General features: G+C 42.4%; 1 protein-coding gene across 1 annotated transcript in view; it reads right to left on the bottom strand.

Moving 5' to 3' along the window:
- Positions 1-12369: 12369 nt before the first annotated feature.
- Positions 12370-15862, bottom strand: part of XPO1 (exportin 1) — a 93123-nt gene continuing 89630 nt past the window's right edge. Inside the window, 1 exon segment of the mRNA XM_040351118.1 lies at positions 12370-13421. Within this exon segment, the coding sequence (XP_040207052.1) occupies positions 13275-13421 (147 nt within the window). The 3' untranslated portion in view covers positions 12370-13274.

Below are 15862 nucleotides of genomic sequence, written 5' to 3'. Positions count from 1 at the left end.
CTTATAGCTGTTAAAATAACTGTAATTTTGAATCCCATGTTACAATCCATTAAAGTGGTTGTAAACCCACTTTTTTGACTTTTGCCTACAGGTAAGCCTATAATAAGGCTTACCTGTAGGTATAAAGAATATCTCCTAAACCTGTACGGTTTAGGAGATATTCCCCTCGCAATGCGCCGCTGATTGCAGCGGCGCATGGGCAGGGGGGATCCTTGGCTGAAGGTCCGGGCCGGCCCATGCCGGATTGAAATCTCCCACGCACATGCGCGGGAGTGACGTCATCACCGCTCCAGCCAATCACAGCGATGGAGCGGCGATACCCGGAAGACACGCTCAGCTCGGCGTGGACCAGGTAAGTTCCCTACCTCATTCCGAGGTAAGTATTTCATAATGAGCTAATATGCGGTGCATACTAGCTCATTATGGCTTTTGCCTTGCAGCGTTAAAAAAAAAAAAAATGTATATGCGGGTTTACAACTGCTTTAAGTGTCTCCCTGTATGTGCTTTTAAAAAAATATGTAGCTTCATACTGTTCTTTCTGTCTCCTCTGTCTGTCATGTTGTGTATCTCAAACAATTCAAAGAACGTCTTTGTTTTATTAGTAACAAAATGGCTCAGGTCTTTTCCTTCAAAAACCATGTTTTTACCCTCTAATCGTTTCACTTCCTTTTTCTTTGCAGGTTCGGTTTCTACATTTTTAGTCATATTTTCATCTGCTCACCAGTGCCTTTCAGGGTAACAGGTACGCCAAGCAAATGCTCAAAATTTTTGCCAGTCACTAGAACTGCAACTCTATCTTCCAAAGTTTTGACATTCCCATGGGCAACAATTTACTATCCCAATGCAAGACCAAATGAGGAGGATTTTCAAAGAGTGACTCTTCGATTTTCTTTGCCATTTTACTTCTATTGATGGCCCGAGCTCCGTAAACGGTAGCTGGAGATATGGACATTTTTGAAACATCATGGCCAAGGCTGTTTGCAGTTGCTATACATGAACTTCTTGCTTGACTAATAGATAGCTGTTCTCAATACCAAGTAGACGTGAGTGTCTGATTCAAGAGGTTTTAATCTAATTTTTTCATTGCTGGAGGTGAAAACTCGGCCTCTTTGTCACTAGGTGCTTGTGATGATGAAGATGAGTCTTCCAGTATAACTGTCTTATTGATTTCAGCAACTAGACTTGCCCAGAATGTTTTATTGGAAGCCTTCATGAAAACCAACTGGGGTTCTAAAATACTGGAGTTTAACCTTGCAAGAGAAGCTTTACTTCCAAGAAAATATTCCTCGGAGCTTGTTGAATAAGCTCGGCTAAATTCCATTGTGTGTTTTTTTTCTCTTTCTTCTACCTTCTTTGTAATGTTTATTCTTATATGAATCTTTTTTTTTCTTCTTTTGTACACTTAGTTCAATGTTAGAAATTTCACTAGTTTGTGATGCAAGTGATCAATGTGTGCAACCCCTAAATATTATCCAATCTTCTTGAAATTTGGCATATATATTTTTTACATCACTGAGACTCTGGGCATAAGCAAAATCATATGAAAATCACATCTTTGGAAAAATGAAACACCCTAGTAAGCATGTCTCTCTGCGCTGTCCTGAATGACCAGGCAATCTTCTGGGACCTGTGAGGTGTCCCAAAAAACTGCAGGGAGGGAGAGGCAATCCTAGCAGAAGTGGGAGCTGGGTACTTGTCTAAACTAGGTACCCACTACCACCCAAAAAAATGACATGCCAAATAGAAAGGGGGTCAGGACTCCCTAAAGTGGAAGTTCCACTTTTGGGTGGACCTCCACTTTAATAAAATATGTTTATACAGAAATCACTATGACATCCCTAACCCTGGACTCCAGGAGGAGACCATCACACCCACAACCCTGCCATGTTCAAAGCACAGGGGACCCTCTCTACCTCTGATATTCCTCACCTGCAGGACTCCATGATAGACCCCCCCCCGCCACCATTTTTATCTTTGAACTCTTCCATACTTCTGTTCCTATCCATCGATTCCTCCATCTCCAGCCTCATCTATCCTCTTCCTATCCATGGATTCCTCCATCTCCTTCCCCAGCCTATTCCATCCTTCTGTTCCTATCCATGGATTCCTCCATCTACAGACTTTTCCACTTTTCTGTTCCTATCCATGAATTCCTCTATTTCCATCCCCAGACTCTTCCATCCTTTAGTTCCTATATCCAGACTCCTTTGGCCTTCCATTCTCTATCCATTGATTCCTCTATTCCATCCTTCAGTGCCCATCTCCAGACTTCCATTCACTATCCATGGATTCCTCCATCCCCAGACTCTTCCATCATTCAATTCCTACCCCTCCCTAATATCCCTGACTCTTCCATGTCCTTGTTCTGCTATACGCAGGGAGTATTTTTAAAGTAGATAATTTAAAAACTTAAGTTCTTCTAAATACTTGAATTTTTCTTTTTAAGGAAATCATCGGCAGTAATGGTGGTGCATCGCAGAATTGAAACAAATCGTTGACCATATAATCGGAATAATGAGACCAGAGATGCACACCTCTACCCGTGTCACTTGTGACATTGTCAGTAGTGTATGTGCTACTGCTCCATCATAGCGGCTGGTTCCAACATCATGGTTTTGGCTGTGGCATTCTCGTTGTCTGTCTGTCCACTTGTAAGATGAGTGGAGGAGCCACGCAAGATTGCGCCGGTCAGTAGCTGAGCGCTGAGACTCTCGCTCCCCCGGTTCCATCCCCGAGCACTTGTAAGATGAGTGACTGTGGACAGACTCTGGGTGAAGACCAAACCTGATACAAGCTAGCCAAGCCTGCAGTCTGAAGCCTCGTACACACGACTGGTTTTTCCCAGCAGGAAACCTGCCAGGAGAGCATTTGGCTGGAAATCCCGGCCGTGTGTATGCTCCCTAGCAGTTTTCCCAACAGGAAAACTGCCCGGGAAAAATAGAGAACCTGCTCTCTATTTTCCCGTCAGGATTCCTGGCAGTGTTTCCTGCCAAGAAAACCGGTCGTCTGTATGCTTACCTGTCCGAGGTAAACCCGCGCATGCTCGATAAGACTGACGCATGCGCGGTAGCATACAAGGTTAGTGTGGGGTGTAGCAAGATAGCGGCGACGGCATTGAATGCGACGAGCACCGGCTCGTTGTAGTTAATGACGTCACAGTGTTCTTGCCATTTAAAAGAACGGCGGTACTTTTGAGTGGCCGTCTGCATGCACTGCTTTGCAAGGCAAGCTTGCTAGGAATCCAGTCAGGAAAAACCGAAGTTTTTTTCCTGACGGGATTCCCGACCATGTGTACAGGGCTTCATACTTGTGATAGCATATGTAAATATTAGAACAAGCTGCCTATTTGTCTGCCTTGCTAGATTGGGTTTCCCTGTGTATGACCTCAGATCGGATATCGACTATTCTCTAAACTCTGCCTGCCTTTTACCTGCCTGTCTGCCAGCACCTGTTTACTGTGCTCAGTTCTCGCCTGGTGTTGTGGCCAGGCACTATAGCATTGTGTGTAGGTCCTGGGGGCAACAGAGAACTGTTGCCTTATGGGAAAGGGGGCTGCTATCAGTTAAGAACACAGTAGCCAGAACCCCTGCATTAGTGGTAAGTGGGACATTAGCAAATGTCCTTTAACCACTTCCCTACCCGCCCATAGTGATATGACGTCAGCAGGAGGGATCTCCCATCCTGGGCCGGCATCATATAACGTCCTGGGTTTCCCGGCCTTCTAGGGGGCGCGTGCGCCCACCGCGTCGGTCGGGAGCTGGTGTGCATGCCAACGATGTCTGCCGTGCACCTGCGATTGCCCGATAACAGAGCAGGACCATGGATCTGTGTGTAAATACACTGATCCACATTCTGTCAGGTGAGAGGAGAATGATGGCGTGTTCCCAGTACAGAGAAACTTGATCGGCCCCCTAGTGTTAACCTTTTTCCTGCTAGTGACATTTACACAGCAATCAGTGCATTTGTATAGCACTGTTCGCTGTATAAATGTGAATGGTCCCAAAAATGTGTCAAAAATGTCCAATATGTTCGCTGCAATGTCAGTCACAATAAAAATCGCAGTTCGTCGCCATTAATATAAAAAAAAAATCTTTAAATCTAACCCATATTTTGTAGATGTTATAACTAGGCTTATTGCGATTTTTTTTAACCTAAAAAAATATAGAACAATACATATTGACCCAAACTGAGGAAGTTTTTGTTTTTAAATAGGGATATTTATTATAGCAAAAAGTAAAAAAGTGTTTTTTTTTTCAAACCTGTCACTATTCTTTTGTTTATAGCACAAAAAATAAGAACCGCAGAGGTGATCAAATACCACCAAAATAAAGCTCTATTTGTGGGGGTAAAGTGTTGCATGACCACGCAATTGTTATTCAAAGTGCAACAGTGCTGAAAACTAAAATTGGCCTGGGCAGGAAGGGGGTGAAAATGCCTCGTTTTGAAGTGGTTAACAAGAAAATTATTTTGTGAAGATGGACTCAACACGGGCTTGTTTATTTGCTGAGATTTGCAAACGGACACGCCAAGTCCAGGAACTGTCTGTGCATGCAAATTAACCTCCAGAGGTGATGCAGGAGCCAGAGCCCAAGAGTAACCCACCTGATCGTTTTTCTGGTGACCCTCATGTTTTCCAACTTTTAAAATAGTTGTATGCTATACTTAAAAGTATAACGAAGGACAAAGATTTTTTTTTTTTTTTTGACAGAGGAGAGGTGGATTAGAATACTTGTCAGTTTTTAATGCTGTCTGTGTCCCAGTTAGGGAGATTCACCCTCCCTATTGGTCCTGTTTACAGTAATCATAAAAGCAAAAGAAAATCAAATTTTTGGTTGTACCCAGAAAAGTAACAAGGGGAAATCTTCCAATGGGGACATTCATTCTGGTGACCTGGGTGTCCAAGAAATTCCCTTAATTGCAGGGATTTCCTCTCACTTCCCGTTTGGCTATGGGTCAGATAGTGAAGGGAAATCTCTGCAATGGGACAAAGATGACAAAAAATATAAATAAATGTGACAGGTGTTCTAACCCTCATTTGCTCTGTCCAAAATTATAAAAAAAAGTTTTGCCTACAGACCTACTTTAGGCTGAAACCACAATCTTCTGGTTCTGAAGCACAGCGGATTAACCGGATTATATGGTTGCAGGGGGACCATCAGTCTTGGGCTTTTAGTCTCTCTGCAGATGACCCAGCCCAAGGCTTGGTTGAAGCTAGGCACTAGGGTTTACTCTACAAAGATCCTGACCATGGTCATTGCATCAGGGTAAACACACCTCTGAACAATACTGTTTTCCGATTTCCGAAACTGGGCATCTGACTCAGGGTGGAATGACTCCACTCTAAGAAGCCAATTCAGTTTAGGCTTATCAGACTATCAGAAACTCCTAAGTACGCTGCCCTGAACCAAAGTTGTTGAATGAAGCCAGGCAAGTGACCATCTGTATAGACAAGTGTTTACATGAAAGGTGTGCTGAGGTTTGTTTCTTTGCCCTCTAACATGCCATTTCTCCATCAGACCTTTCTGGGTCCGCTCAACCTCTCCAGGAGGAGAAACCCATGCAAATTGGCACTACCCATTTATCCTCTGGAGAAAAGTCTGTAAGAAGATCCCAGGTACTCTGTTTATATTGTGGCAACCATGGTCGCTTTGTCACCAGCTTCCCTAATAAGCTGTGAAACGCCAAGAGTCTAGTGCGGGTGGGGTCTGCTTAGACTATACCAGTGATGGCAAACCTTGGCAGCCCAGATGTTTTGGCACTACCTTTCCCACGATACTCAATTACACTGCAGAGTGCATGAGCATCATGGGAAATGTAGTTCCAAAACATCTGGGGTGCCAAGGTTCACCATCACTTAACTATACCAACAGATTTTCTTTGCGTGTTTGTTGGGTGTATATATAGGGGAGGTGATCAATTAGAAAGATGTACCAGTGGAGGGTATCATCCCTATAGTAAAAATATTGCAACAAAAAGGTAGTAGGATTTTAAATACCCCTCCAGTGATTACACAAGTACACTTATGTAAGAAAACATATGTACAAAATCTTTATTTTAACAATAAAATATTAAAAACACATGTCAAATTGTGATGGCTTGCATACGGATACCAGCAAAACATTTTCCACTACAAACATGTATAGCTGTTCTTGTCAATTAGTACAGTGCAGGTTGTGCTGCCCGCTGCATGTCAGGCTAGGGACTGGCACCGGTCTGCGCCCTAGGGGTTGGAGACCCCTGCTGCAGAGGAATTGGAAAAGCTACTCCGTGGGACAAGAGCTTGTTCAGGGGCATTCTGTAAATCTCACTGTCCCTAGGCAAACTTTTGGTGGATTTGAGAGAAGCAGTGAAGGGGGTGGCGTTTAACTCTATATTGTACCCCTTAGAAACTCCAATTCAACCCAGAATCTGGGATGTCTGTAACCCAGAGAGATGCAAACTCTTAGCGACATCCCCAACACTTAGCAGTAATGGCACTCCTTCCTTGAGAACAGGACTTTGGGGAAGCCTGGGTAGAACATTGACATGCTGATGGTTTCTGAGGAGATAAAAGCCCCAGAGAATGGAGGTTTTGGAACTTTCTGCTGTGAAACAACTATTTCTCCTGACATCTTTGATGAATTTGTCAAGTGTCTCACCAGGCAGACAGACATTCTCCTTCAAAATGCATCAGAGTGAGGCATCTTTTGTAGACAACTTCAAGTGACCAGATTCTGTGCATGTGAATGGAAATCAGCCATTCTGGAAATTTGTCATAACTTGTTCTAGACCATCCACACAAATGAGCAAGGCAGAAGGCAGCAATAGCTGGTTGCAGAGCTGTGTCTACGAGTGTTGAGTCTTTAAAAACATCTTAAAGCGATTTTCTGCTTGAAGCTCTAAAACAGTCAACAAGCCAAGCCACATTCATTTATGGCCCCTTTCCACATATGAGCGTTCTGTTGCCTGAAGCAAAACACCTGTCGCTCAAAAAAGTACAGGCTTATTTTTGGCAGATTGGGCTCCATAGACTAATAAGAATGCCTAAAAATGTACAAGAGCGTTTTATTTATTGTTTTCCACTCAGTTCTCCACCCCTAACCTCCTCCTTCGTAGTGCTTTCTATTGGCTAAATAAAAACACCTGAAGCTGTATGCCTTTAATAAGCTTCTAAAATACTTGTAATACACTTCTAAAAATGCCTGAATGTTGCTCTGCTTAGGTGTGAATGCAGCCCAAGACCTCCAGCTTTTCCTCCACCAAAGACATGCATTGTGTATGTGAATGAATCACAGCCCCACCTCTCTGTCCTGTTTCCTTCCTTTTCCAGTCCTAATACTACATGCCCCATGATCCTTTGAGCCTCTATTGTTCATGGTGGATAAATGCATATCCTGAGGGCAGAAATATAATTAACCACTTAAGGACCGGACTTGCGAACACACATGAGCTTATCCTTATTGAGGAAAGGATTACTTTTATGCATTAACCAATTAATGACCAGGCCATTTTTCCAACACATAACTGCATTGCTTTAACTGACAATTGCATGGTCGTACGACATTGTACCCAAACAAAATAGAGATTTTTTTTGGTGGTATTTTATCAACTCTGTTGGGTTTTAGATTTTGCGCTATAAAACAAAAAAAGGCAGAAAATTTTGAAAAAAAATAATTTTTGCGATAATAAATATCCCCCCCCAAAAATGTAATGTAAAAAAACAAACATTTCTTCCTCATAGCATCTACAAAAAAGTGAATAGATTTATGGCATTATCTTTTTTTTTACTAGTAATGACAGCGATCAGCAATTTTTAGCGGGATTGTGGCGGACAGATCGGACACTTCTTTGGGGCCATTGACATTAATACAGCGATCAGAGATAAAAATGGCCACTGATTACTATATAAATGTCAATGGCAGGGAAGGGGTTACATCTAGGGGGCAATCAAGGGGTTAAGTGTTCCCTAGGGAGGTGTTTAACTGTGGGGGGAGTGTACAGACAGGGAATAGAGAGAGAGCGCTGTTCCTGATCACTAGGAACAGCAGATCTCTACTTCTCTGACAGAAGGGGGGTCTGTCTGTTTACATTAACATATCCCAATTCTGCCTCTCTTAGGAGGGATCACGGGCTGCAGGCGGACATCGCAGCGCACGCCCCCTTTACCCCTTAAAGCAGGCGCCGTACATCGATTCGCGCAGGGGAGCCAACCTGCCACCGTATAAACAACGGTGGCTGGTCAGCAAGTAGTTAAAGGAATAAATAGCCCACTTTTTTTTTCTATATTTTTTTCATACCTAGTATTTAGGGTTCTGGCACAAGATTGTTTTTAGTATAATTTTCATTACAACCTGTCTAGGTTTAACAAAATGGTCAGTAGGACTGGAAGGGGAAAGCTCCCCAATGGGACTCTTAAAGCGGTTGTAACGTGCAGGTTAGATCCGACGTATCATGCTAGAACGGAGGGGCTTCTGCTCGGGAGTGACATCACAGCTCTAGCCACTCACGAAGCCGGGAACGCGAAAGAAACGCAGCGGGAACATGTCGGCTCCCTCGGTGACCCGGTGGCCCTGTAGGAGCTTTTGTTCCAAGGCAAGCATTTCATAATGAGCCAATATGCGGCACATACTAGCTCATTATGCCTTTGCCTTTTAGGTTTTCGTTTTTTTTGGGCATACAAACGCTTTGAAACAGTAAAAGACAGATTCTGACTAGTGCTTTCTCTGCCAGGTCAGTACATCATATGAACCCGACAGCGGGGGGGGGGCTATAGCCACCAGGATTATGTGTAAATCTGACAAGCAGATTCCTGCCTATCAGATGTAAGCCTGATTGCTTCCACAAACCCCCAGTAACAGCGCTCCCGCAATGTATCTCGGGCTCCGCTTGCCCAAGACCAACATAGCAGGTGCCACCGAGTAGAGGGGAGGGAGCAAAGCGGACACACATCTGCCCCCCTCCCCTCCTGGTTACTGACACAGAAAGCAATGTGTTTGACATCACTTGCAGGTCCTTGATGTCCCTGACCAGCATACCGTGTGAAAAATGCAATGCGATCTGCATTACATTCGGTGGAGCACAGGGGAGACATTCAGGGTGTCCCATTAAGAACCTGTTACCCAAAAAAATCACAGGGGACTTTTTATGCAGTTATGACAAATTTTACACAGGCACATAAAATCCCCCCCTACATATACACATGCATCGGGACGCTTGCACATAAAAACGCCTATTGCAATACACATCACTGTGCATGCCAGGATGAGCAATATTTCTAGCACCAGACATTAAACTGATGACCTATAGGGGGCTTTTAAAGTGTTGCCTATGGAAAAAATAGGGCACCGAAGTTTGTTGCCACTTCATGGGCTCACATGAATTTAAGGTTTGACATGTTGGGTATTTACTTGGTGCAACCTCATCTTTTAGATCGTATCAAAAATTGGGTAAATAATTCAAATTTTGTGCCCCAAAATTAACTTTAGTATATTTTTATACTGAAAGTTTGCGATAATATCGTGACACATAAAAGATTGAACTACCACCAATTTATTCTCTAGGGTGTCTGCTTACAGAAAATATGTTTTGGGAGGTTTATGTGATCTTCAGGCCTAAATTTTTTTTTTTTTAGAAAAACAGCTCTGGCAGCGGAAAGGGTTAAAATGTCTGGGCCGAAAAGAAATTGCAGCAAACCTGCAACACAGGCAGCAAAAAACCCAAGAAAGGTTGAAACCCTTCCCTCATGTTGTGCAAAATGTAATAAAACCGAGCTGGCGTTAAACTTAAAGCGGAACTTTACCCATAACAACTTAATAAGAAAAAAAAAAACATATATTTCACAATAATAATTATGCTATCAAATTTGGTGTGTGCTGTAAATTGCCTCCATCATTGCTCCGGTTTCTTTTTGCTGGAGGCTGCCATTTTGCTGAAGCCCAGAGCCCCAGCAGTAAATCAAAGTGAAACTAAACCCATCCATCTAAGTTTTAAAAACGGTTACATTCCTGAAATACCAGGATTTTAACTGTCACATTTGCCTGTGTCCTCAACCAAACTGTAAAACCATCAAAGTGTTGGTGTCATAACTGATCACATGCGCAGCACCATGGCAGTTGCAGATCAAACTGAAGCAACTTCCTTGGCTGTAAAAGGATTGGAGGGTTCAATTCTGCTTTAGGGCTGTCAGCAGATCGGCCTCTACAAATTCACCAGTGCCTAAAAATATAGAGCAACTGAGCACATGCACGGCTGGGTGAAAGTGTATTTCTGACTTTTAAACACTTTAGATACTTTTTTACTTTTTAAAATTTGCTATACCTGCAAAAGGGGCCAGTCTGAAATGATCTAGCAGGACTTGTTTCTGACTAAAGTTCCACTTTAAATTCAGTATTGTCAAATAATGAAAATTGTTGAATACCCAGATAAAAACACATGCAGAAAGCTACCGATCTGTAAAAAAATGTATGCTCATCAAGCCATCACAATGGTAAGTCATTGGCTAACAAGGGGCTCACCAACACCTGCAAGTACATGCATCTCTCTGCAGCCCAGCAGATGACAGAGCTGGCACTCGTACTATACACTCAATTTCAAAATCTCAGCTGGCACATGCCATACTCCGTATAAAAGGCAGATATTCACCAACTGTACTAGCAGAATTGTAAACAATTTTAAAGCTTCAAATTTAAGCATTTTCCTTAATATTTGCCTAGACTTCTCAGAATTCTGGGAGGATTATAGGCCCTATGGATTGAGTTGGTCAGCATTCTTCTCTCGCTCTATAGAAAACCAACCTGAAACTATTTTGTGAACATCTGTAAAGACCACATAATATTTAGCGCAAATAGCAGCTAGTGTTTTTACTTTGTAAAAAATCTGGGAGGTGTCTGGTTGCTGTCTATAATAAATACAGCAGGTAAAATAGGTATTGAACACGTCATTTTTCTAGGTAAATCCATTTCTAAAAAAGGTGCTATTGACATGAAATTTTCACATAAAATGGAATGACACAGGGAAAAAGTATTGAACACGCTAACAAATGTAATACTTTGTACACAATCCTTTGTTGGCAATTACAGCTTCAAGACGCCTGTATGGAGAAACTAGTTGCATGCATTGCTCAGGTGTGATTTTGGCCTTCTTCCACACTGTCTTCAAATCTTGAAGATTACGTGGGCCTCCTCTATGAACCCTTTAGTTCTTTCCATAGATTTTCTATTGGATTCAATACAGGTGATTGGCTGAGCCGTTCTAGCAGCTTTATGTTCAATGAAACAAATTGAGAGTTTACTTGGGATAAGTGTGTTTGGGATCATTGTCTTGGTGAAATGGCCACCCTTGTTTTATCTTTATTGTCCTGGTAGATGGCAGCAGATTTTTATCAAGAATGTCTTGGTACATTTATCCTTCCTTCAATGACATGAATTTTGCCAGTACCATATGCTGAAAAACAGCCCCACACCACGATGTTCCCACCTCCAAACTTCCTTGTTTGTATGGTGTTTTTGGGGTGATGGGCAGTGCCATTTGACCTCCAAACATGTGTATTATGCCATTCAAACAGTTTTGGTCTCATCTAACCAAACTATATTCTCCCAGTATTGTCTAAATGTTGTGCAGCAAACTTTAAAATGATCTTCAACATGCTTTTTCTTCAGCAATGGAGTCTTGTGTTGTAAACGTGCATACAGGCCATGGCGGTTGAGTGCATTACTTCTTGCTTACTTTCAGAAAGACCTGCAATTGGCTTGTTTCAAAGTCTCCACAAGGGGTCCTTGGCTCTTTGACAACTCTTCTGATATTGTTTTACACACCTGTCAGGAATCTTATGAGGAGCACCTGGTTGTGGAATTTTTTTTTGTTAAATTATGTTCTTTCCACTTCCGGACTATGGCCCCAGCAGTGCTCACTGGGATATTCAGAAGTTTAGAAAACCTTCTGTATCCAATGCTAGTTTTGCAACAATAAAGGTCTTGAGAGCTCGTTGCTTTTACCCATCATGAGGTTTGTACGACACCTTTTTTATAGGCCATCCGTTGAGACTGAATCACCCAATATTAAATTGCACTGACAAGGAGTAGGAGTGCTATCCAATTACTGATAGTTTTTAGCTGGTGTCTTGGCTTTCCATGCCTTTTTGCACCTCCCTTTCTTCATGCGTTCAATACTTTTTCCCTGTGTCATTCCATTTTATTACACAGAAATTAATTTCTGAACTTGTTTCTACGTGTGTATTGATTGTATGGGTTGTTCCCGGCATATGGTGAAAATGTCATGTCAATAGACATTTAGAAATATATTTACCTATAAAAATAGCAACGTGTTAAATACTTATTGTACCTGCTGTATGTAGGGGCTATGGGTATAAATTACATAAAACAGACACAAAAATAAATGTAAACCAAGTTTATTTTGCTTTTTTTTTTAAGTAGTAGTGTTCTTAAAGCACTACAGCATGGTAAACAATGTAAATTAGTACAAGTCATCTCAAAAGCCAGAATTTTATGAGTTGTTAAAAAGATGCAAGCCTATTCTAACAGGATAAATATTTTTAACCATTTCACTTCTCGTTAATGAAGGCTCACAAATGAGCAACGCTCCTCATTGAGGAAAACAAAAAGCTGTTGTCGACAAAGCGACAGCACACACACAAAACAAAAACAAAAAAAAAGTGTAAAAATAACTAACTGTACTGTGTTCCCATACTTTCTGAAGTTGCTTTACAATGGGATGATATGCACATGATCTTGCTGCAAAAGTTTATCCAACCTGCAGTCTATGTTGTTCAGCTCACCTCAACCCAAAATAAACCTGCTCATTGTTCAGAGAATGCAGCTCTGACGGATTTGTCTTCATTAGTCAATTTGTCATTCCAATTCCTTCTAGTCTGCAAGATCCACCAGAAGGAAGGCTAAACTCATAAAAGAATGAAAATATGAAATTTCTAGATGGGGAGAAAGAAATTTGTGGCAAAACATTTGCAGAGATGCAAATTTGAAGTTGCTTGTCCCCACAAAACAAAATGATGGGAGTATTTAACTGGAAAAAAAAACAAAAAAAAAATATTTTAAATGTCATGCAAACCTAAAGATGACCAAAAGCTTTAAACAATGGAAGGATATTTCACAGAAAATTTCTTATACAAAAACGCATAATAAGAAAAAAGGGCCACTAGGTGTCATTATAATTTACAAATTGGCATCATTTTGGTCAACGATAATCAAAGTGATGTTTTCCTGAACAAAGTTGATGTTCAGTGGGAGGAGGGAAAGTAACATTAACTTGGTTTCTAAAAACTAATCACACATTTCTTCAGGAATCTCATGTGGATTAAGTATGCCAGGAACGGACATCTGGAGCTTGTGTTTTTCTTCCTGGGCTTGCCGAAGGGCTGTTTCCCTTTCTTCCAGAAACAAATCTGAAGTGTCTTCACCAGCAAACTCCTGTAATTGGAAGCAGAGGAAATGCTTTAACCATAATAAGGGAAACAAAACTGCTTAAAAAGTCTATCTATAGACTAAACAGGCATCAGGATACTTCCCCTCATTTAATGTACTGGGGGACAACTTTTACCAGAGAAAGCAGACACAAAAAAGGTTGGCAGAAGTTCTAGCATTTCCCTACTCACTCCTCAATGGACCAACGACTGATTAGCACACTCCTACTCCATTCAGCTTTCTAACTGAAAGCCTTATGGAGCTATGGGCAGAAATCTGGAGGGTGCAGGAGCCCGACATTGCACCCACAAACCACTGATTGCAGGTGGAATGCTTTACAGGCTCCTGTAGGGAAAAAAATAATCAATGCACACTTTTTTATGCACAAAAAAAAAAAAAAAAAAAAAAAAAAAAAATTTACATTTTTTCCTTTAACCATTTGCGAAACACCTGCCGTCGTCATACTTTGGCTGTTTGAAGTGGAATATCATTATGGCAGCACATAGCTGCCATAACCCTGGTATCCTTTTTAAATGGATAAAAGTGGTCTCTGCGGCGAAAGAAAGAAATCTAGCACTAGCCCTCCCCTGTATCTCAAAACTGGTAACCTGTAGACATTTTTAAATATCGCCTATGGAGATTTTTTAGGGCAGAACGTTTGTCGCCATTCCACGAGCCGGCACAATTTTGAAGCGTGACACATATGTTGGGTATCAATTTACTCAGCATAACATCTTTCACACTATAAAAAAAATTGGGCCAATTTTACTGTGGTCTTATTTTTTTTAATTAAAAAAAAAAAAAATTGCGCTTGCAAGACCGCTGCGCAAATACAGTGCGACAGAGAATTGCAATGACAGCCATAATATTTTTTTTATAATAAATATAATGTATGGTGGTTCCAAGTAATTTTAGAGCAAAAAAAAAAAAAACTTTTAAACACCAAGTCTGAAAAAAAATAGATTTTTGTACTCACCGTAAAATCCATTTCTATGAGTTCATGAACGGACACAGCAGCCTTTGACCTTAGGGTTATATCCACTTCCTTCCAGGAGAGTTAGGCAGAAAAAAGCACTTTAAGTGTTAAAAACACTTTGCTCAGTACAGCTCCTCCCAGCAGGCGTGGTCCCTCGGGTATAACCCACACTCTGCCTCAGCAGCTCCAGTTCGTAACAAGCAGTACAAACACAAAGGAGGGGTGGGTGCTGTGTCCGTCCATGAACTCAGAGAAATGGATTTTACGGTGAGTACAAAAATCCCATTTTCTCTTCCGTTCATGGACGGACACAGCAGCAATTGACCTTAGGGACGTCCCCAAGCGGTGTCAAAAAATTAGAGGGGTGGGAAAACACAGCAAACCAAGCTACACCCCAAACAAAACCGGAGTTACTCAACAGAGGAACTCCAACCTTAAACTGCCGCCTGTAACACCTTGCGGCCGAAGGAGGCATCTGAAGATGCACTCACATCCACATTGTAAAATTTTGAAAAAGTGTGGACTGACGACCAGGTCGCTGCCTTACACACCTGTAACACAGAGGGTTAATGCCGGAAAGCCCAAGAGGCACCGATCGCCCTGGTCGAATGCGCCGTGACCCGAAAAGGAGGCGCCCGCCCCTTCAGGACATAGGCCTGAAGCACAACCTGTCTGATCCACCTAGAAATGGTGGCCGATGAGACCGCCAGACCTTTTGTAGGATAAGTACACTCGTAGGGCCCGAACCACATCCAGGGAATGCAAAGTGGCCTCCTTCGGGTTCTTCGGCCGAGGACATAAGGATGGCAACACAATGTCCTCAATGTGAAAAGCCGAAACGACCTTTGAGAGAAAAGACGGCTGCGGCCGCAGCACCACCTTATCCTCATGGATGACCAAGTAGGGAGCCTTGCAGGACAAGGCCGCCAGTTCAGACACTCGTCTGACCGAGGTAATTGCTACCAGAAAAACCACCTTCTGTGACAGTCAACAAAGGGATCTTCTGAATGTCCTCAAAGGGAGCGTCCTGAAGCACCGAAAGGACCAAATTTAAGTCCCATGGGGGCAGTGGAGGGCGCACAGGAGGGGCCACATGCCGGACCCCCTGCACAAACGTACGCACCAAGGAGTGCGCTGCCAAGGGTCGCTGAAAGTAAACAGCTAAATCTGACTAACCGTACTCAAGGCGAGAGCCTGATCAACTCCCTGCTGTAAAAACAGCAGAATCCGGGACACCACGTATGTACGGGGGTGCCATTTCATCTCTTCACACAGAGATGTAGGCCTTCCATGTACGATGGTAAATCTTCAGAGAATTAGACTTCCGTGCACGCAGCATGGTAGAAACCACCAAGCCTGATAGGCCCCGGTCCTTCAACACTTGGCTCTCAACAGCCACGCTGTTAAAGCCAGTGACTGTAAAGCAGGGTGGAAGATCGAACCCTGCGACAGGTCTTCTCTCAGGGGTAGA

The sequence above is a fragment of the Rana temporaria genome, chromosome 4 (assembly GCF_905171775.1).
Source record: "Rana temporaria chromosome 4, aRanTem1.1, whole genome shotgun sequence".
Lineage (NCBI taxonomy): Eukaryota > Metazoa > Chordata > Amphibia > Anura > Ranidae > Rana > Rana temporaria.
The sequence above is the reverse complement of the archived record's forward strand: the minus strand, read 5'-3'. Positions and strand labels throughout refer to the sequence as shown.